Raw genomic sequence first — 21,828 nt, forward strand, 5'->3', positions numbered from 1 at the left:
GCCCCTTAAAGCCGCGCCCCCTCGCTAGGCTATGTGGGTCCCGCTGTTCCTTCACTCCTTCCACTTTGCCTTTCGGTTGTTCCGACGTAGCTGAGCCGCCTTCCCGCTCTTGTAGCAAACGTTAGAGGACCATGCCGGGCCTGCTGCTAGGAGACGAGGCGCCTAATTTCCAGGCTGACACCACGCACGGTCCCATCCGCTTCCACGAATTTCTGGGAGACTCGTGAGTACGAGGGGCAACCGCGGCCACTGGGTGAAGGCTGCGCGTAATAGGGTTGCTCTAATATCGGTGGTCCTCGCTTACTAGGGCCGCTTTGCCCTAGAGTGCCATAGACACTTTGCTCCTTTCATTGGTGGGAGAGTCGGCGTAGAGCCGCTACCCCAGGCGGAAAAAGGAGACTACCAATGTAATCAACGGCGCTAGAGCAATTAAAAGGGCTGCAGCATCTTCGGGGAAACCGTGGATAACTATCTTGGGTGGAGGATGGGGTATTTCTCCGTGGCTAATTAACTCCAACGAGGGGAAAAGGCAAAGGAAAACTTTGTCTTTCTGTTCCTTCTTCCTTCTGCCAAACAGAATCGTTGTGCCTTTAATAATTATCTTCTGTATGGCTTATAATCTACCGTGAAAGGTAGAATATAAATAGTTCTAACAATGAAAGAATAAATTGTTTATTGAAATATGTACACTGTGAAAGAAGTGGACTTTAATTTTTACTTCCTAAGGCTGGAATACAAAGTCCCATTGAAATTGGTGGACAGAAAGTTCAGAGAGAAAATCATGCATGCAGTGTGGCTTTCAGAAGAGTTAATACATCAACTAGCCTTATATTCTCAGAAACCTTTTGAGTAAATTACTGAGAATATATGCTCAGAAATTGTTCACATCCTTTTGAATTTTCTAAAACGTTTTGTCTTCAAAAATGAACTGAATGGTGGATCAGATAGTCCTTGGCAAAGTTTAACTGTGCTGCGTTTTTGGTAAGTAGGCAGTGTTCTTAGCTTGGGATCTTCAGAGTTTCTTAATTTAACCTTTATTCTTCTATCCTTCTAATTAAATGTATTCCGTAGCATGAAGTGTAGCTACTGTACGTGCTGTATGCTTAGTCACATTTAGAATGTATTATATAATATCACAATAACTGTTGACACAAAGTAGGCAATCTCTGAATTATTGCAGACACATTTGGAATTTTGAGAATGTTGGAGAACCTCTTACATAATGGTTGCTGTAGGGAGGGAATGCCTCTTCATTAAGTAGTTACCATGGTAAATGTGGTCAGTTGCAGAACAGCCATTTATTTATTAGAAAGCAAACTAATAAGATTATTTTCCAGCCACTTCCCAGTCTACAAAGTGTTCTCTTAATTTTTTTTTCTTGAGTGAATTGATAGATTTCCAGGAAAGCACTGGTCAAACACCTGTCTTATTTTTATTTTCTACAAAACTCTCAGAGCCCTATTCTTGTAAATAAAGATGATGCTAGAAGGAGAGACTTTGTCAGCGTCCCTCTTTTTAACTTAGTTTTTTTTTAAAAAAAAAAAATCCCATGGGACAAGGAAGAATTGTGGTACTCCTGTTGTGGTTAGAGATGGGCAGCTTTTCTTTGGAATCTCAGGAAGATACTAAGAATATTTTAATTACATTGGGGAATCATACTAGGTATGTTGATTTTGTACGTCCCAATTAGATCTAAATTGGTTTCTTTTACTGTAATGATCTTAATGTATTAAGTTTTGGATCATAATCTATTTCATTAGATGCATACATTATCCACTTGAGAAGGTAGTATTACATATACACTAGGCTTGTGCAGTGCTTCAGATTCAATTTCAAAAGTAGGAAGGGAGAACTTAACAATTACTATAACTTTTTAAAAGTAGACTATCTTTTCTTTGGATTTATCCATGCATCCCAGGAAAAGATGTAGATGCTTTAAAAAATGAAGGCCCTTTAGTTTCATACCCTTCTGTGAAAACACCTATGCTGTTGTCCTTCAAACTAACCCAAAAAAATCTAGTTAGCAAAAATGCTGCCAATTTGCTCCTCACTTCCTAGTCAAGGTAATGAATGATATAAATTTACAATATAATCTGATGATCATTTGGGATTTATTTAAAAAATTACAATAATCTGTGGCAAACTTTTGTTATAGCGTGCACACTGTCCTATCAAGACTTGTAATCAGCATTTTTTTTATTTTCCTGGCCCAGAAACCTGATTATAATTTCTAATGTATGGATTATTTCAAAGCTGCTAATCATGGTTTGAGCAAAACAGGAAACAGCAGTTGATGACTTCTAATTTGATTGCTTTTAGAGGATAGATTGGAGGCTTAAAAGAAATGCTGGTACATGTCTCGTATTGAGCAAAATTCAAATTGATCAGTTTCCCTATATTAAAGGCATACCACAATGAATTCGTTGAAATGATTCAATTTGGTCCAATAGCAAGCCTGTAAGGATTAGGAGCTGGAATTGTCTTTTTCATTTGAGCAGCAGTGTTACAATAGTGTTAGAATATTCTAACTTAGTATATTCTTTTGTTTAATGAAAATTGTAGTCATTTTCAAGGTTATATTAATCGTTAGGCTAAGAAATATATAATGATAGCTTTTGGAATAGATAGTTTTATAACTAGATTTATAAAAACAATATATTTATGCTTCTCCAATATATTAAGGTGATTGTTCTGGAAATACATAAAATACAAACATTTGTTCATCATAGTGGGAATGCAAAATTCTGCTTTCTTTAAATCAGTGATATAATCACTTGGGTTAACTTTAAATTGCAACTCTGAGACAAGTCATTTCATTCTCAGAAGTACAGACAAAAGAGCAAAGGGTAGATTCCTGCTGCTCAATAAGTTTTGTTTTCCCTGTAGCAGCTGCTTGACTAGAGTCCAATTTGGCAATTTACAGAGTACTAGGCATTCAGCACCCAGACTTCTTAGCCAATGTGAGAAGGATATGGTGGATGAGAGTTTCAGAAGTTTGATATATATGGAAGATGCCAAATTGGAAAAAACTAGAATACAAAATGAATCTTTGCAATAGGTCAAGACTACAGGATAGAATATATTAAATTCAGATATACTGAAGGATGAATGTGAATATTCACCTGCTAAGCTAATTCACAGGGAAATCCATGTTGTGCAGAAAAGAGCAACAAAGACTATTGGGGAACAAATCTAGAGGCTAAAACATATGAACAATTGTAGGAATTGGATATGTCTAGTTTAATGAAAAGAAAGATTAGTGGTGACATGATAGGAGTGTTCCAATATCTAAGGGGCTGCCACAAAGAAAACTGGGTCAACCTATTCTCCAAAGCACCTGAAGGAAGAACAAGAAGCAATGGATGGAAACTTATCAAGGAGAGAAGCAATTTAGAACTAAGCAGAAATTTCCTGATAGTGAGAACAATTAATCAGTGGAGCAACTTGCCTCCAGAAATTGTGGGTGCTCCAACACAGGAGGTTTTAAAGAAAAGATTGGACAACCATTTGTCTGAAATGGTATAAGGTTTCCTGCTTGAGCATGGGGTTGGACTAGAAGCAGTGGTGGGTTGCCCCCGGTTTGGACCGGTTCGCAAGAACCAGTAGTAAAACGGGTGGGAGGCCACACCCACTGCCCCGGATGTCATTATTGGCGATCTATGCATGTCCAGAAGCTTCTGCGCATGTCCAGAAGCTTCTGCGCATGCGCAGAAGGCACGCAATCCCACTGCGAACCAATAGTAAAGGTGTAAGTAGAACCCACCCCTGACTAGAAGACCTCCAAGGTCCCTTCTAACTCTGTTATTCTGTTACGATTACAAGAAGATAAAAAAGACTTCCTATATTGGCTGACATAAATTCTGTATGTGAATGTAATTTACATCTTCATCTGACTTTTGTATGTCTGATGGTAGTATTAAAACAACTGTCAGCAGTTGTTTTACAATGTTATAGTATGCATGCAGAAACCAACAGTGATCTATTCTTCTTCTTGTTGTGCCATATCCATCATCAGATATTGGCAATACTATTTTTATCAACAGCCGCACGAAAAAGTGCTGTTGACTTTTGTCCAAACCAGTCCCTTAGATTTTGAAGCCATGTTCTTTTTCTGCCTGGACCTCATTTGCCTTCAATCTTTCCTTGGAGGATTAAGTGAAATATGCCATCTTTTTCTGGGTGTTGTATCACATGTCCAAAATTTTCTAGCTTTTCCTTTTTTTATGGTTTTGATGATTTCCCTTGGTTTTCCCAGGCAGCTTTCCCAGGGATCTATTAAGGGTTTCCAAATTTGTCCTAACATTGCTACTTTTCTGCTTGAGCATCCAAATTACAGTAGTACTATCTACAACATTTATAGTATTACACAGCAGATTTTGTCGCTCACACAGCCATAGATATTTGTAACAATCCAAAGTAATCTCAAAATGATGACAAATGTACAGAATAGAAATTATATTACCATTGCCTTTTAAATAGTTACTCTTTAATTTAACAAATTCTTGATAATATGAATGACCTCTGTGTAACTTTAAATTGAGTTTATGCATCTGAATAAGCCATAATCAGGTCTTCTTCATTTGAATTACTATTTGCTAAACCATTTGCTAACTCATATAATTTTATAAATCATATTTTTCACTTGAGGTTGGTTCACACATCAGAGTAAACCAAAAATTACCAAGACAGAAATTGTAGACATAAATTAAGCATTAAGACTTCTTAAACTTGAAATATTTTTTTCTCATATGGATTATATAACAATGTGTAGAATTTTCAACATTTTGTATCAAATGACCCCACAGCTCCTAGAAGAAAAGATTACTTCATGAACATTTTTTATTCCATTATGCTTAATTTCTAAAAAGTAACAAAAAGGGAACAGTTAGTTTGCAACTGTAGCATATATGTAACTCTGCAATCTCCACTTTTATTGAAACTGACTGCTCTATTCAAATTTGACTTAACCATTGCTCATACATTGTCAAACAAAAGCAGGATCTTGCACAAAGGATTTTGGATATATTATTCTATTGTGAAAAATGTCTGGGTATGTTGTACATGTGTATTTCCACCAAGGGACTTGAAATGCAAGCAGACCAGTTTGGAGAAGTGGGAGGTAGCATTAGCTATTAATGGAGCAACAGTATGAAGGTTTGCCAAGGTTATAATCTCTTTGGCACTGGGCAGTGCTTCAATTGAGAAGGTATTCGTGACTGAGAACTAAATGAAATGTTGCGTAATGAAATGTTACATAATGGGGCTAGTAAAACATAAGTGGGAAGAACAAAGATAACTCGGTTGGTACATGAGGGGAAAAATATGCTAAAATTATTAAAGTAGCATAACAAGCTTTCTAGCTCTCCAGAATTCTACTGTGGGGTGGCCTAGACTTTTCCAACCAGGTGTCCTCTAGATAAATTTGATTTTAGATCCCATAATCCCTAGCAAAGGATTGGGCTTTGTTCAGGATATGGGATTTAAACCCCTTCTTATCTGGTACATTGTATTGGAAACGGCTGAGCTATAGAGCTCAAAAATCAAAAAAAGGGAAAAAGTAAAATTAAGGAGAAGAATCAATGAAATATTCCAAGCTATAAACTTTCTAGATGCTATTCAGTGTCAAGTCCTCTCAGCCAGCCAGTTCACAGTTGAAAACAAACTTTGAAATAACATTTTATATCTGGTCTGACTTACTAGGCTTCAATGCTATCTGCCATGTGATTCTTTTTCTTTCAGATGGGGCATCCTCTTCTCTCATCCAAGGGACTTTACTCCAGTGTGTACTACAGAACTTGGTCGAGCAGCAAAATTAGCACCAGAATTTGCCAAGCGAAATGTTAAATTAATAGCCCTCTCTATTGATGATGTCAGTGACCATCTCGCCTGGTGCAAGGTATTGTGGGGAAAAAAAACAATGACAGAAAGAGGCAGGATAAGAATTGGAATGTTATTTTCAATAAGACATGGAAAACATTTTGATAGTCTGCATTTAATGTTTTAAGGGATTGCTGAAATAGGCAGGATTAATCATGTATGTAGGCTGGACAGTGATTTTCAGATTTTCTTTTTAAAAGAAAAGAAGGCCATTTTAGAGTACTGTTTCCTGTCTCAATGTGGTAAGAATATACAATAGTAAGTTTGACAGCCTCATGCCAAGTTGTGACAGTGCATTTAGAGAAGGCTTTTAAGGGTACAGAAAAAGAGGTTGAAGACCACAGATTGATAATCCTTACATTTGGCCTTGAGTCTCTGCTGATACTCTTCTATAGTTCTATTATGAAGACATTGAAAACCTCAACATTAGTTTTACATTCATCATAATCTTTACAAATAAAAAATTAACTGTGAGTAAATTGTGGATAATTGAATAAACTAATTTCAGAAATCATGGTTTCAAGATTATTTAATATATATGCTGCAATAGGAAGCCTAATGAATGCCAGAGAATTATCTGTAGACAGACCAATATTCATAGGTATCCCTAGAGAATTATTTCACTGTTCTGTCCCATGTACAAATGAAAAAAATAAAAGAACAAAACTGTTGCTGAGATTTCAGGCCTCAAACCTCAGGATTATATTTCCTTTAAATATAATGGACTAAAATTCCTATCATCATAATTGTATCATAGTTCAGGTGTGAACATATTATAGGGCTGGCTTAACAGGTTAAACATGCTTATCAATATCAATAAAACAGTTTTTTAAAGAAAGAGTAAGAAGAGAAAATCAAAAACAAAACAAAAACAGTAAAGACAGTAATTTGTATGTATCAATAAATATATTTTGTTTTTTTAATAAAAAGTATTAAGACTGTTTTGATAGTTATTCTCTTTATAGAATAGTGGGTTTAATTTTATGCTGATATATTCACATCTGGTATGAGTTTTCACAACTGAAACAACAACAAATCTCGGTTATCCTAATTTTGAAGCAGGTGTTCAGGAACTAGGTAACAGGAGGAGTTTGCAGGCACCTATGCTTGATGAGTTGATTTCCTGCAGACAAGATAAAAGCCATTAAAAATAGAGATTGAGCACTACATTAAACTCTGATATTAGAGTTTAAATTCCAGGGCTTTTGAGTGAACAAAAATTTGATCATTCTCTTCTCACTTTAAAGATTGGGAGACACCTAGTTAGTATTTATATAACAGGGTTGTGTCCAACCTGAAATGTGGCTTCCTGCCTCACCATTTGCAGCACTCCATCATACTGATTTCTATTTTGCAGGCTGTAATGTAGCCTTATAAGAAATGTGTCAAAATAAATGAACTTCATGAGGAATTTATAATTATCCTTTCCCATGCGCTAATGCATGACAGATTTTAAAAAAGTTCGCTTGGATATGACTATACCAGCAAATGGGGAAAAAATGCATAGCAAAACTGTCACATGTGCTATTTAAACATGGTGCTAAATCATTTGTAGTACAACCATGATAGGACAGTTTGTTGCATTGAAAAAACCTAGAAAGGACAGCCTCTTTAGAACATAATCACATAACTTACTTGTCATGAAGTTGTATTTTTGTCAGTGTTAGTATCTGCTACACATTTCATGCAAAGATGCACTTTTTAATACCTTCAAAACTCTTTAAGCTTGAAGCGCAGATAAAATTCAACCTAAGAATGCATTTTGTTATGCATATTTAATTACTCCATTATTCCTTAGTTATTTATAACAAGTTATATAATCTTGTACATACCGTTAACTTTCTTTAAAAATGGAAATAAGTGCTTCTACAGAAACAGTAGCTAATTTCGTATATACAAAATAATAAATAATTGAAGAGCAGCAGTGTAAAACAGATCTATTGAAAGTATTTAGTAACATTAAATGACACTACTGTTATGCTGCTGCTTACAGATTTTTTAAAAACTTGTTCAGCTATTTTTCCAGATAGCTGAAATGCAATTCCTTTTCTAGAGAGCACAAGTAAACATTGCCCATGCACTGCTTGAAACAGTGTATGAAACCTACTAAAATAAAAAGTCCACTCTGATTTCTAAAAAAGGAAAATAAAAATTGCTTGTCTTTTTTTAATACATAGTGGGTAAATGAGTAGGTTGACTGTTCAAAGGAATCTCAAGATGTTCCCTGCGTTGGGTGAAATCACTTAATTATTTGTATATAGGATTTTTTAAAAGAGATGCTAAAATTTAGAAAGAAATTGTTGTTTTATATCCACAAAATACTTGTATGACTTTATAAAGCTGTAGCTGCAGATCAATAAATTATACATGTAAATTAATTGGACTTTCAGTTAAAATCTTATGCAAAAAAAGCATTCAAAAAGTTGATGTTATTTAATTAAAATGACATCTTAAAGTTTATAAAGTTTAGACAAATTATTAAATGAGAAAAAGCCAAAATGTTCAGTAGCATCATCCATAACTGGATGCTTCTTTTGCTTGTTTCCTTTCCAAAAACACATAAAAGTATACTTATTTTGTAATATCTGCTACTGCCTACTCTACCTTTTGTAGGTACTCTACCTACTCTATCTTTTATATGAATTACTTTGTGCACATCCTCTTAGTACATTTAGAAGGCAAAATAATATTTGATCCTTCATATTGTGCTCCAGCCATTGAATTCAACCTTGCACTGTAGAAAATGGGACATTTGAGAAGAATTCATGGAAGCATGTAAAGTAACTTCTTAGATTGAGTTTGGTTCCTGCTGATCATAGGGAGCCCATATACTAGTATTCCTTGACTTGAAACCAGTCATTTAACCACTTTTCAAAGTTTCAATTGACCTCCTAAAAGATATTTATGACCCAGTTTTGATGGCCAGACCCTCCCCATATGCTCACATGACCATATTTCGGACACTTGGCAGTCAGCCCACATTCATGGCCATTTCCAGCACCTCATGGTCATGTAACCACAATTTACAACTTGGCTGAAAACCTGTGTTTGCTTCCAGTTTTCAGCAAAATGCGCCATAGAGAACAATTGTTTCACCTAACGACCATGACATATGCTTAACAACTGTAGATTCACTTAACCATTGTGATTTGTTTAATGACCATTGCAAAAAAATGGTCATAAAATTGGGTCAGTTAGGTGATTACCCACTTTATGGTCATTACAACGTCTGATTGTAATGAGCAGCCTCTGTTAAAGTTGTAAGTTGAGGACTACCTATTATAGTACAGAAATTGTTTGACATTACCTTCTTCCAGGAAGTATTTTTTATTTCCCAGTCTAGTCTATCCAGGGATTTCCTGATTGTCTCATCTATTTTTTTTAATTTGGCCAGATGTGTTCTATAACCTACATATAGATCAAAATTTCACTTACCAAAAATCATTCAGGTTTTTTTGCTGACAACAGAGTCTTGTCCACCTATATTAATCATAAAATATATCTAGATTAATTACAAAATTTGCCAGTGTTGTCTCCAGACTGATGGAAAATAGCTCTAACTTATTTTTGTCTCTGGTTCTTAATCTTCCTTCTGCTGGCAGTATGTCACCACTACTTAGTTGCCTAACTAGAATTGTGGCCCTAGGGCCCCACATTTTCCACTTCTCTGCTTTACACCATGTGCAAGAAACTAGGCATGCCATTTCAGTACGGAAGCTAATGGTTGACTTCTAGTATGAGCAAGTCACTTCTCTGGTGAGCCAGTACTTCACAGAAGAAATTGGTAGTCTCGAATGGATGTACAGATGCAAATCTTAGTTTCCCCATTTTGAGTATGACTTTTCACGTTTTTTCCATTAGCACCAATATAATGTCTCAAATGGTAGGTTGCTTCTTTGCAGCATTTTGCTTTTTTAAAAATTAAGCTGTTTTTATTTATTTGGGTTACTCTGGCTTAAGCAGTTTTGAGTGTTTTGATCATTTTTATAAATCATAATGGAAGGCTTCTAAAAACAAAGTTTTTATAACTAAATGAAACAGCACTCCGTTTTTGTTCAGAGTTGACTTTGTACTAATTGTAATTGAACAAATTTGTAATACAACATTAAATTTTCCCCTTTTGCAGGACATCAATGCCTACAACAATGACAAGGCTATTGACAAACTCCCTTTTCCAATAATTGCTGATTTAAAACGGGAACTTTCAGTCCAACTTGGCATGCTGGATCCAGATGAGATAGGCAAAGATGGAATGCCTTTGACTGCTCGTGTGGTAAATATCTATGCATTGCCCCTTTAACATTGATTTTTTGCAGGCTGCAGCTTTCTCAGTTACTTATGTACTGTTTATTGCCTTATTTCTATTTAATCTGTTATTATTTAACCAGATGAGAAGCCTGTGGTCCATCAGGTCTCCCAATGTGGCCAATAAGCATGTCTGCAAGAAATAAAATTGCTGACATATCTAATCAGAATGGAATGGGTTATGAAATAATAAAACTAGACTAACATGTAATATTATTTAGAAATTCAATTCTATAAAATAGATTCCAGGAACTGAGAAGAAGAATAAGTCATATTTGCCGGCCTCCATTTATGACTAACTCAAAATGAAATATGTTGACAGGTAGATTCTCCTCTAATCTTTCAATTGTTATGATATTAAAATAATCTTCCCTTTTGTGCTTTGTTTTTAGAGTGTGTGTATGTGTGTGTATGTATGTATATAAAGTATTAATAAAATAAAAACTAGGATAGATTGCACTGTCTTTTGAGTTCTGCGCTCAAAATCTGAGTAGGACGTTATGAAATAAAGAGTTTACACAACAACCATTTCAAAAGAATAGTTGTGCAAGAAAGTTCCTGTCTATGTCTCAAATTTCTTTTTTACGTAACAGTTGTAATCTTATATAAATATTTCCCATTTTAATGATAAAACCTATCACAATTGTGCCAGGTTTAGGATTACAAATACTGGATAAATAATTTTGGATAAGAACTTAGCCTCTCAAAGGATATGTGAGAAATTCCTATCCAAGAATTACATTTTATTAAATACATTGCCCCCCAATGCATTTGCTATTTCTCATAGGAAAAATGTAACACTAAATAGTTGAATTATATAATTCCACAAAAGATTGGCAAGAAATTCGAAAGAAATTTCGAAAGAAAGGTCGACCCCGAGGCCCCTTGTATGTGGAGTGCCACAGGAGTCGGTTCTCTCACCCCTTCTGTTCAACATTTATGTGAAGCCGCTGGGTGAGATCATCCGTGGTTTTGGGGTGAAGTATCACCAGTATGCTGATGATACTCAGCTATACATCTCCACCCCGGACCACCCCAATGATGCCCTTAAAGTGATGTCCCAGTGCCTGGAAGCTGTACGGATCTGGATGGGGAGGAACAGACTCAGGCTCAACCCATCCAAGACCGAGTGGCTGTGGTTTCCGACGTCCCGATATAGTCAATTGGTGCCATCACTGACTATTGGGGATGAGTCATTGCCCCCCACGGAGAGGGTTCGCAACTTAGGCGTCCTCTTGGACTCAAGGCTGTCTTTAGAAGAACACTTGACGGCTGTGGCCGGGAGGTCTTTTTATCAGGTTCGCCTGATTCGCCAGTTGCGTCCCTTTCTGGATCGGGACTCGTTAAATACGGTCACTCATGCCCTCGTCACTTCACACCTGGACTACTGTAATGCTCTCTACATGGGGCTCCCCTTGAGGAGCACCCGGAGGCTCCAGCTGGTCCAGAATGCGGCCGCGCGGGTAGTTATGGGAGCAGCATGGCGCTCCCATGTGGCTCCCCTCCTGCGCGAGCTGCACTGGCTCCCTGTGGTCTTCCGGGTGCGCTTCAAGGTCTTAGTTACCACCTTTAGAGCGCTCCATGGCTTAGGACCGGGGTACTTACGAGACCGCCTTCTGCCACCAATAGCCTCTCACCGCCCAGTACGCTCCCATAGAGAGGGGCTTCTCAGGGTGCCGTCAGTCAAACAGTGTCGACTGGCGGCCCCCAGGGGGAGAGCCTTTTCTGTGAGGGCACCCACCATCTGGAACGAGCTCCCCCCAGAGATACAGAAGATTCCGGATCTGCGCACTTTCCGCCGTGCCCTCAAAACATTCTGTTTCAGCAGGCCGGCCTGGCCTAACTTTCCCTTTATATTGCTTTTTGATTTTATTTTAAACTGGGATGTCTTGAATTATCTAGGACCAGAGTGTTTAGTATATTTTAATTGGTTTTTTATTAACGTTTGTATTACATGTATTTTTATCATTCGCTGTTCACCGCCCTGAGTCCCTTAGGAATAGGGCGGTATATAAATTTAATAAATAAATAAATAAATAAATAAATAAATAAATAAATAAATAAATAAAATTGATGATTTATGGAACAATAATGTATATGCAATAATTTGTTTTATTTACAATTCTGTAACTTTGTCCTATAGGTATTTATTTTTGGCCCAGATAAGAAACTGAAACTCTCTATCCTCTACCCAGCAACCACTGGAAGAAACTTTGATGAGATTCTAAGAGTTGTTGATTCCTTGCAATTAACAGCTGTTAAGAAAGTTGCTACACCTGTTGACTGGAAGGTAGATGTTTACTTATATAAATCCATTTAATCTAAAGTTTTATTCAGATACAGTGAAAGTTGTTGAAGAAACAGATTTTTCTATATATTGTTAAATACAACAATATTCAAATAGATTGGATAATGACCTTCATGAAGTTATCAGAGAAAGATCTCCTGAGAGTACAATTTAGTGTTGGGAGATTACAGTTACCATTGTCCTAAATGGAAGGGTTCCTGGTCCTGATGATATTTTTAAAAAATCATAGATATATTTATGACAGCCCTATAATCAATTGTTTGGGCTGTCCAGCCATAATCTCTTATAAACTATCTTCAATTTCTTACAAGTGTACTCCAGTTTAGGCTTGTAAGCCTTTTTATTTTTTTTATCAGTATTTCCATTAATATTTTTTGTGTGCATTAAAATTCATTTGGGGTAGTTTTATTAGAGTAACCTGAATTTGCCAGCTGAAATATGGATTTCCTAATGCAGGTTCTATAATGCCCATAAGTTTATCAGCTGAAAATGCCTTTTTTAAAAAGCAGGGGAAGGAAAAAATGATCAAGAAACCTTGTGAAATCTTGATAAATTTTATTTCTGTTTGGAAAATTCCATGACAAGTGTTTTGAATATCTGTGGAAGAATATTCCAGTTTGGCAATATGTTTTATTGCGGGGTGGGGGTGGGGGTAATGTTCTATATTTTGTCTGTTTCTGTGTACATACAGAGCACCTAGTTTGTAAATTATTTTAAATATCAAGGTAATCTGAGACAAAATCAGTAGCCTTTATTTAGCTATAGATTGTTTTTGTAGGAGTTTGTGACAAGAGCTCTTTGGCAGATACTTTTTATCTTTGCATTTCCAGGACAGATATTTTTAACAAAATGCTTGAAGTGTTTCTCTTGTTTTGGATTGAGGTGATATAAAGAGGTACACACCTAAATCCTAGTCTTAGACTTATGCATTATAACTATTTTGTTAACTATATGAAACATATTAGATATTTCAGCTGTAGAAATGTGCATCATAATTTGAAATGTAGAATATATGCAATCCAGCTTCAATAAGGTATATGTCTAGGAAGATGATAGTATGTGTTTCATGTATGTAGTCTGATTCATTGATTGAAGGTTCTAGGCTATCCAAATAAGAATAATTAGTAAAATTATTACTCATTTTCTTTTCTTTTCCTTTCCTTTCCTTGTGAGACTGGAGACCAGGTCATGGTTGTTCCAAGCTTATCAGATGAAGAAGCCAAAAAGTTGTTTCCAGGAGGGATTTGCACTAAGCAACTTCCATCGGGCAAGAATTATCTTCGTTATACCTCCCCATAGCAATTGTGAAGAGAGATCATATGAACAGAATGTTATCACTGGGACTTTGCAGGACTGGTTGCTTTAAATGTGTGGAAATATACTTTGAGAGGCTGTTGCAAAAGGGAAGCAAAGTATCTATTAATTTCTTTTAACCCAGTGACTGGTGTGGCTTACAGCTTCAGCTAATCAGTTTAGGCTTGTTCAAATGAAATCAGTTTTCCTCACCTTCTTCTTGGAATTGAAATTACCACTTTTAAAACAGTACAGATTTTTCTTTAATGTATTTTCTATTCTCCAGCCACATAAAGCATGATTCATGAAGAGCGGATTAATATTTTTTCATTAATTGGAATCAATTTGTCATGTGTAAAAAGATTCACATCTTGTATTATGTTTCCAAGATTATCAGACATTAAGGTTTTTGGATTCAGTTTACAAAATAAATTGAATAAACTATTACTTGTATTTGGGACTTTCATTTTAATCCACTGTATTAATTAAAAGCCTAATTCAGAAAAAAATATGTTAATTTTGTGAATGATTAAAGCAGAGGTATGGAATAGATTTAACAAAGATGACATCTTTTATTTAGCTGGTTCAGAAAATAAATCAAGTTAAAATATTTATGTGTTATTGTTCACTCATTCTTAAATACATCAACACAGTGGAATTTATGCCGGACATCAAGTTCTTTCTAAAAACAGATTTTGCCTTTCACATCTAGTAGAAGCATAGAATATTCTACCTCTGGGCTAATGATTTGGTTATTTTAATATTTATGGAAAAATGTTTAGTTCATTTGGGCCCTGGTGATGCTTTATTTTTGTAGAAAAGCACAGTTTTAGATTTAAATCACTGTGGGTCCTTACTCCTGTTCTTGATGTTAATGGGATTTGACAGCATTACCTTAGAATTAAACAGTGAGTCATTGGTTTTTTATTTATAGAGATATAACAGTAAAGTTTCTCACATAATAATGAAACCTTTGTAGTAGACCCTTCAGATTAAGTAGACTCTTAGCTGTGAAAGCCAGCTGGGTGACTTTGGACCAATCACTCTCTAAGCCCAATTCACCTCACAGACTTGTTGTGGGGACAGTAGGAAGAGGAAGCTGTGTAGGATAATTTTGCTGCCTTGAATTATTTAAAAATAATAAAGGTGGGATACAAATAAATAACCTCTCTATTTTAATAACATCCATTCCACTTCATACAGAAAACCATTATCACTTGCTAGACTTAATGTTCTGCCATTAGATGGTTGAATCATACTCCATCCCAAAATTGCCCATGTTTCTGTTGAGTTGGGATGGTTGAGACAGCATTGTACTATTGCTATGGTGCCCTCTGACTTGTTGAACTAATAATGCTTTTGTTAAGCAATAGACTAAAGGTAATAAAATGCTGGTGAAATACTTTCTATTTATATTCACAAATATCTAGGAGGGTTGCCAAATTTTATGGAATTGTAATTGTTGTAAGAAGGATGTCAGTTTAATTTTGGGAATGTCCAAATATATTTCTTGTTTAATTTTATTAAATAATTTTATTAATTACTAGCTTGCTGCGTTGCTGTGGCCCAGTCTGGTGCTTCCGCTGGGCTAAAAAAGCAAGGCTGAAGTTCCAAACTCTCCACGAACATTTGGTGGGCATGAGCAACTCGACATCACTCACTTTCATCAGTCACATGACAGCCCCCGAGCCACGCCTACCCAGCTGGTGATTAGGGCAGAGAACTGGTTGCTAAAAAACAATGGGAACCACAAAATCCTCCCTGTCTCCCCCTCTCTCTGTATCTCTCTCCCCCGTCTGTATCCCTCTCTCTCCCCCACCTCAGTATCTCTCTATGTGTCTCTCTCCCCTCTCTCTGTATCCCTATGTCTCTGTCTCCCCCCTCTCTGTATCTCTGTCTCTCTCTCTCCCACCCTCTCTCTCTGTATCTCTGTATGTGTCTCTCCCCCCCCGTCTCTCTGTATTTCTCTATGTCTCTCTCTCCCTCTCTCTCTGTTTATCTCTGTCTCTGGCCTGGCCTCTTCTGCATCCCCTGCCATCGCCCTTACCTTTTCTGGCCAGGTCTTTGCAGCTCTCCACACCACAGCAGAAACTTGGGGGCCCCCTCTGTCCTCCCTACACAGATGTTCTCTGGGGGCTCGACGGGGAGACACATAGCAGGGAAGGGAAGGGAGGGAGGGAGGGAGGGGGTGCGGCGGGGGTTTGGGGCTTCCCGCCCGAAGGAAGAAAGCAAAGCCAGGAGCCATGCACACTCCACTGGACCCCTGCTGCGCAGTTCTCCTCCCCCGCCTGCCAAGGGCAGTGGAATGATTAAATCCCCCGCTCTTTCAGGCGAAACGAAGGAGGGCCGGCCATCCTCCCTCCTGCCCGTTTCCACCCCCCGAAGCCTCCCCGGAGCCCCTTTTCTGCCAGAGGTCGAAATTTTCGTGTAGGCTCCGTGATCTGCAAGAGCGCTCACCAAAATCAAAGGCGGCGCTGGTCAAAGGCAACCCCGAGGCTTCAGTTGCCTCCATCTCCCCCTCACCAACCGGATTCGCATAGCACCGGTTAGCGGCTGGTCTTTCTGACCTAGGGGCCCATGGTAGCACTGGGCCAGGCGCGATTTGGGCCAGGCGAGGAACGGAGGGTTCCCGCTCGGCGGACCCAGGCAGCCTCATTGCCAGGTGTTCTTTGGAGGGAGCCCCAAGAGCGGCTGGCGAGGGGGATGGGCAGCAGCAGCGGGTGAGGCTAGTTCACGGGGCGGCCAGGGGAGGGGGAGGTCAGAGCCAGGCTTGGGCGGGCCTCGCCGAGCCCTAGAAGTGCTGGCTGCGAGGGCTTCCAGGTGGGAAGCTGGCTGCCTACCTGCCGAGCCTGGTGGCAGGATATGGCTCTCGGGCATCTCTGCCTTCCAAATGCGCAGTTTCTTGGAAGCAATATGGAGAGTCTAAATATAAGGAGCAGAAATCTGTTGAGGGTAATCAGGGCTGGGAGGCTGCCATGTTGGCTTTATGTCCAGCAGATGCCGCTGTTTTTCAATGTTTTTCAATGTTTGTCAATGTCTTTCAACGTTTTCCAATGTTTTTCATGTTTTTACCTGTCACAGGTGTGACATGTATATAATATAGGTATATAAAAACACGCCCGTAGTCCAGGGGTGGGTTCCAAAATTTTTTACTACCGGTTCTGTGGGTGTGGCTTATTTGGTGGGCATGGCTTGGTGATCATGTGACTGAATGGGCGTGGCCAGCTCAAAGTCACTCACGGCAAGGTGGGGCGGCACCTTGCTGTGAGTGACATCAAGTTGGCCACGCCCACTCAGTCACATGACCGATGCTGCAGAGACAGAGCTATTTCCTATGTACCCTCCCCTGACCCTTGGGCTGATAAAATAAAAGCCTGCCTGCCTAGCAGCCCAAACTGGAAAATGAGGGGGGGAGACGCTTCATGTCTAGAAAAACAGACTTTCTTTTAATCGCCTCATCAAACCACAAACTCCTCCGATCAGGGCTTTGATCTCTGAGTAACGGGTCGGACGAAGAGTGGGGAAGTGACTAAAGGGGGAGAGAGGGACAAAGCCCCCTTAATGTGGATGCACGTAAAAAAAGGGTGGAATTTTGACAAACTTCTCCCCCAAGACCAAGAAGAGATTCATTTCCCTCTCGCCCTCCCCCCCAATATTTCCAAGAGCCTCCAACTTTGCAGCAGCTGCTGCTCCTCGCTTCTCCTGTCCCGGAAGTGGAACCAGGCGCCGTTTCCTCCCCCAAGTCATTGCTGGAGCATCAGAGATCTAAGGAAACTTTACAACTTTAAGAGAGGCGAGAAGCCAATGCAAAAGAAGTGGCAGCGGAGCCGACAGGTGTTTGTGTGTGTGTGTGTGTGTGTGTGTGTGTGTGTGTGTGTGTGTGTGTGTGTTTGTCCTTCTGCGGTCCTCTCCCGGGGGACAGCCAGGGCTTCGCCGCCTCCTCTTTCCTTCAGAGGGGCTGCCTCCAAGTCCTTGCGAAGGAATAAACACACACACACACACACACACACACCCTGCCCTGTCACCTCCACTGCTTCTTCTTTTGCATTGGCTTCTCACCTTTCTTAAAGAAGCCAATGTAGATCTCTGATGTTGCACAATGACTTGGGGGAGATCTAAGGAAACATCTTCCAGCTCTTCACAATCAACTTTAAGAGAGGCGAGAAGCCAACTCAAAAGAAGCAGCAGTGGAGGCAACAGGGCAGGGCGTGTGTGTGTGTGTGTGTGTGTGTGTGTGTGTGTGTGTGTGTGTGACAGAGAGAGAGAGAGAGGCATCCAGCCACCCTCCCCCAGCACCGCCGCTGATCCTGGCACTCTCTCACCTCCAGCACAGCGGCTCCGTCTCCCTGAATGGCCGCCCGCCCACCCGCTGGCCGGGCTGGAAGGCAGGCAAGCATGGTAGGGCCATGGGGAAGGGAGCTAGCTAGCTGAGTGGCCCCGACATGCTTGCCTGCCTTCCCGGTGGTCCCCATGGCCAGGCCCGCTTGCTTACCTTCCTCCCCCACCACCACTTCTTTTTTCGGCTGCTTACCTTCCACGGTGGCTGGTCCAGAGTCGGGAAGGCAAGCTAACCTGAGTTTTTGGCAGTCCCCAGCCAGCCGCCACTGCTGGAAAGTGGCTGGCCAGAAAGCCTCCGAAAAGGCTTTTTTGCCAGCCACTTTCTCCGCAGGCTGCCAAAAAGCATCTGCTGTTGTCGCCATGTTCTTTGCGCATGCACATTCCATTGGACTTGCAAGGCAATAGGATGCACATGTGCAAAGAACATGGTGGTGATGAACATGGCAGCTGGGGAACCAGTTCGGGGGTGTGGCCAGCCAGCAACTACTATCGGTTCTCCGAACGATAAGAGATTTTTACTACCGGTTCTCGAGAACCGGTGCGAACCGGGAGCAACCCACCACTGCCGTAGTCGAATGCAACGTTGTGTCAAAATTTGAAAGTAATTGGTGAAGAACTTTCGGAGATGTGCAGTTATGTACAAAAGGACATTTACATTTTTATTTATATAGATAGAAATCTTACTATATTTGATTGTGATTGTATTCATTCTTTGACTATAAATAAGTGAAAGCTCCACTATCACCCAGCACGCATGGAGTGAATGTGCATTGATGAACTCTTGGTGGATATGGCTGGGACAAGCAGCCTGTAGTGGCAGTGACTGGATTAATGTTTCAGGAACATTAGTGATGAAGATTTGTGCTTGCCAGCTTGGAGGAGACTGTGGTTAGTAAAAGCTAAGTAAGGCTTGGTGACAAGCAGTAGAACATTGACTTAAGACAAATGGCTGTGGTGGGGGTGATTGTTGCATTGCCACATTTTTTATCAACTGGAGAAGAGATAGTATTTTGTAATTTTAAGAGTTCCACATAAATAAAACACACTTCTTGCACATGAGGGAAAATACACATATTTACCACAATCAGCTGTGCAATATACACATGTATATTTGAAGGATGCATTTCTTTATTACAATCCTGATTTTTTGTAGAATTTGAGAATAGTGGAATGTATATTGTAGAGTTGGAAACTGCATGTAAATCCATGTAATTATTCCGAAACAAACCTGGGGGGCAGAAATTATTTTGTCTTACATAATTATTTATGTGAGTAGAAATCTAATGTATGACATTTCAATTATTCGGTGATCGAAGATTTTTTGTATGAAATAAGTGAAATACTTTGATTCACAGAAACCAATTTGATCTCCTATTTAGATTTAGAATTTCCCCTTAAGAAATACAGCAAAGTTATCCATATTCAAACCTTCAAGTGCTAAAGTGTCGTAGCGGCACAATGGTTAGAATGCAGTACTGCAGGCTAACTCATTGCTCACTCCAGGAGTTTGATTCTGACAAGCTCAAGGTTGACTCAGCTTTCCAGTCTTCCGAGGTCAGTAAAATGAGAACCCAGATTGTTGGGGGCTATATGCTAATCCTGTAAACCTCTTAGAGCTGGAAAGCTCTATGAAGCAGTATGTAAGTCTTTTAAGTGTTATTGCTATTGAAACCTCAAACATTTAGTTTGATTTTCTCTTTGTTTTTGAAGGATATGGTATCACCATGCCTAAATTGAAAAGAGCTCTCTGAACCTTCAGAATCTGGGAAGGGGGTAAAAAGATTGCCAAACAGTCATCCATGGTTCCACTGTTCAGAAAATCAACTCCAAGTGTGAAAGATTTCAAAACTGCAAACCTGGCCAGACTAAAGGAAGTCTGTAAGAACTCCAGAATTTCATCACAAGATCTATAGGTAGCTCCTACTGATGTCAAACTGCATGAATCTACCATTGGAAAGAAGTGGTGTAAATTAGATCTACATGGGGAATGTACTAGGAAGAAACCTTTGCTGTCCAGAAAGAATATCAGAGCAAGTATAAAGTTTGCTGTAGATCTAGACAAAGACCAGACTTCTGTAACAATGATATGGCAAATTAGAGTTATTTGCCAGTCATTTCTGCAAACATATTTGGCAAAAACCAAATATCATAAAATCCTGTTAACAGGCCTCTTTAGCAACTGTTTGAAGTACTTTGGCACTGGCAAAATAACTTTATGGCCACTCCTTGCACTTATGACCATTGTACCATCTCTGCTGTCATGTGATCGAAATTTGGATGCTTTCTAACAAGCAAATGGAAAGTGAAATGACAAGTTATGGTGATATGTCTGCCTTAATGACCTGCAGTGATCAGTTTAACCACAGTGGGAGAGAGAAGTCCAACAGTTCAACATGGTCACATAATGTTTTGCTTAGTGACAGAGTGACTGGACCCAGTTGTGGTTGGTAACCAAGGACTAGTATATATTTGTCATTTGATGGGGCATTGGAAATCCTAGAATGAATTGGAAGGAGTGAGGTTTTCAGTAAACTCAATTAAGTTGGCAGGTAGAAGTAAAACGCTTAAGAGAAATTTATTCTAGATTATGCAAAGATTCAACACCTAGCATGTGCCAGCAGAAAACACTTCCTAAAAATAAAATAGTAATTAAAAATGTGAGAATTCTTTTATCCAAAAGTAAGCTTAAAAATACTCACGTGGTGCAGCCAATTTTGTGAAGATAGGAAGCATTATGTCCTCCAACTGCTGCTTCTGATCAATAAATTCTTGTGTATTAGGCTCTTTTGTATTTTCAAGCCAGTCCAATTTGGCCTGACAGGCCTTGATGGAGGTTGTCTACACAGAATAAACAAGAGTATCAGCAAAAAACAGCATTTTAGCAACCACTAGAGGTAACCTAGCCGAAATGTAGGCATGCAAGGTGTAGTAACTTTTGAATGACTTCAGAGAATGGAAATTATTTTACATCCTAAAATATTTATTTATAAATATTAGGGTTCTTGAGAAATTTCAAAATACAAAAACACAGTAAAGTAGAAGTGTGACATTGTTAGCATATTTGCTCACAGATAGCAAAGGCTAGGATATATGATGTATTTGAAAGAGACATTTGGGAAATAGTTAATAGTTACAAAATTGTATTAAATGCTTCTAAATTTCCATGCATGAATTCAGATATAAAAATTTGGTAATCAAATACTGAACTTCCTAGAAATATTCCAATATAAAGAAGCATTTGTTCATATATTCACTTTAAATATCTATGAAATTAATATTTGAACTATAATCGACTAATTCCAGGCTATTTGTTTTTATTTGTGTGAAACAATATAATATTTTACTACAATTTGTTATTTTTTATTGTATCTTAAAAGCCATGTGTGGTTTACAAAAATGCTATATATAACAATTAATTGTTCAGAATATATGTTACATATAGTCACCAATAAATCTTGATTTAAAAAGATTTGGAATTGGCAATGTTAGCTAAAGGTCCCCTACATCATGTGACATTTCTTCCTACTTGGTCCTTGCAAAAGACTGAAGAAGTAGTTTGACATTTGAAATGAAACTTCTGATGACCCTATAATACTTTTATAGGGATTTGACTGGAAGCGTCGTGGCGAGACAGTCAGGGATTAGCGGGCTCTGATGAGCCCTGCAAAATCCCGGGCTGACGAACTGCTGCAGAGGGGTCTTTGGAC

General features: G+C 38.8%; 1 protein-coding gene across 1 annotated transcript; it reads left to right on the forward strand.

Moving 5' to 3' along the window:
• Window positions 1–49: 49 nt before the first annotated feature.
• Window positions 50–14,393, forward strand: PRDX6 (peroxiredoxin 6). Its single transcript, XM_070940919.1, has 5 exons — window positions 50–223; window positions 5,740–5,896; window positions 10,004–10,150; window positions 12,326–12,472; window positions 13,664–14,393. The coding sequence occupies exons 1-5, from the start codon at window positions 132–134 to the stop codon at window positions 13,787–13,789; spliced, it is 669 nt and encodes a 222-aa protein (XP_070797020.1). The 5' UTR covers window positions 50–131; the 3' UTR covers window positions 13,790–14,393.
• Window positions 14,394–21,828: the final 7,435 nt, after the last annotated feature.

Source organism: Pituophis catenifer, unplaced genomic scaffold, assembly GCF_029215685.1.
Source record: "Pituophis catenifer annectens isolate HBS135680 unplaced genomic scaffold, rPitCat1.0.hap2 SCAF_3, whole genome shotgun sequence".
In the NCBI taxonomy this organism is placed as follows: Eukaryota; Metazoa; Chordata; class Lepidosauria; order Squamata; family Colubridae; genus Pituophis; species Pituophis catenifer.

Excerpts from the sequence above, each read along its gene's own strand:
- PRDX6 (XM_070940919.1), top strand. The coding sequence starts at position 132 with ATGCCGGGCCTGCTGCTAGGAGACGAGGCGCCTAATTTCCAGGCTGAC. Across the intron at positions 224-5,739 it reads CACGAATTTCTGGGAGACTC|ATGGGGCATCCTCTTCTCTC; the intron begins GTGAGTACGAGG and ends TTTTTCTTTCAG. Across the intron at positions 10,151-12,325 it reads TGCCTTTGACTGCTCGTGTG|GTATTTATTTTTGGCCCAGA; the intron begins GTAAATATCTAT and ends TTTGTCCTATAG.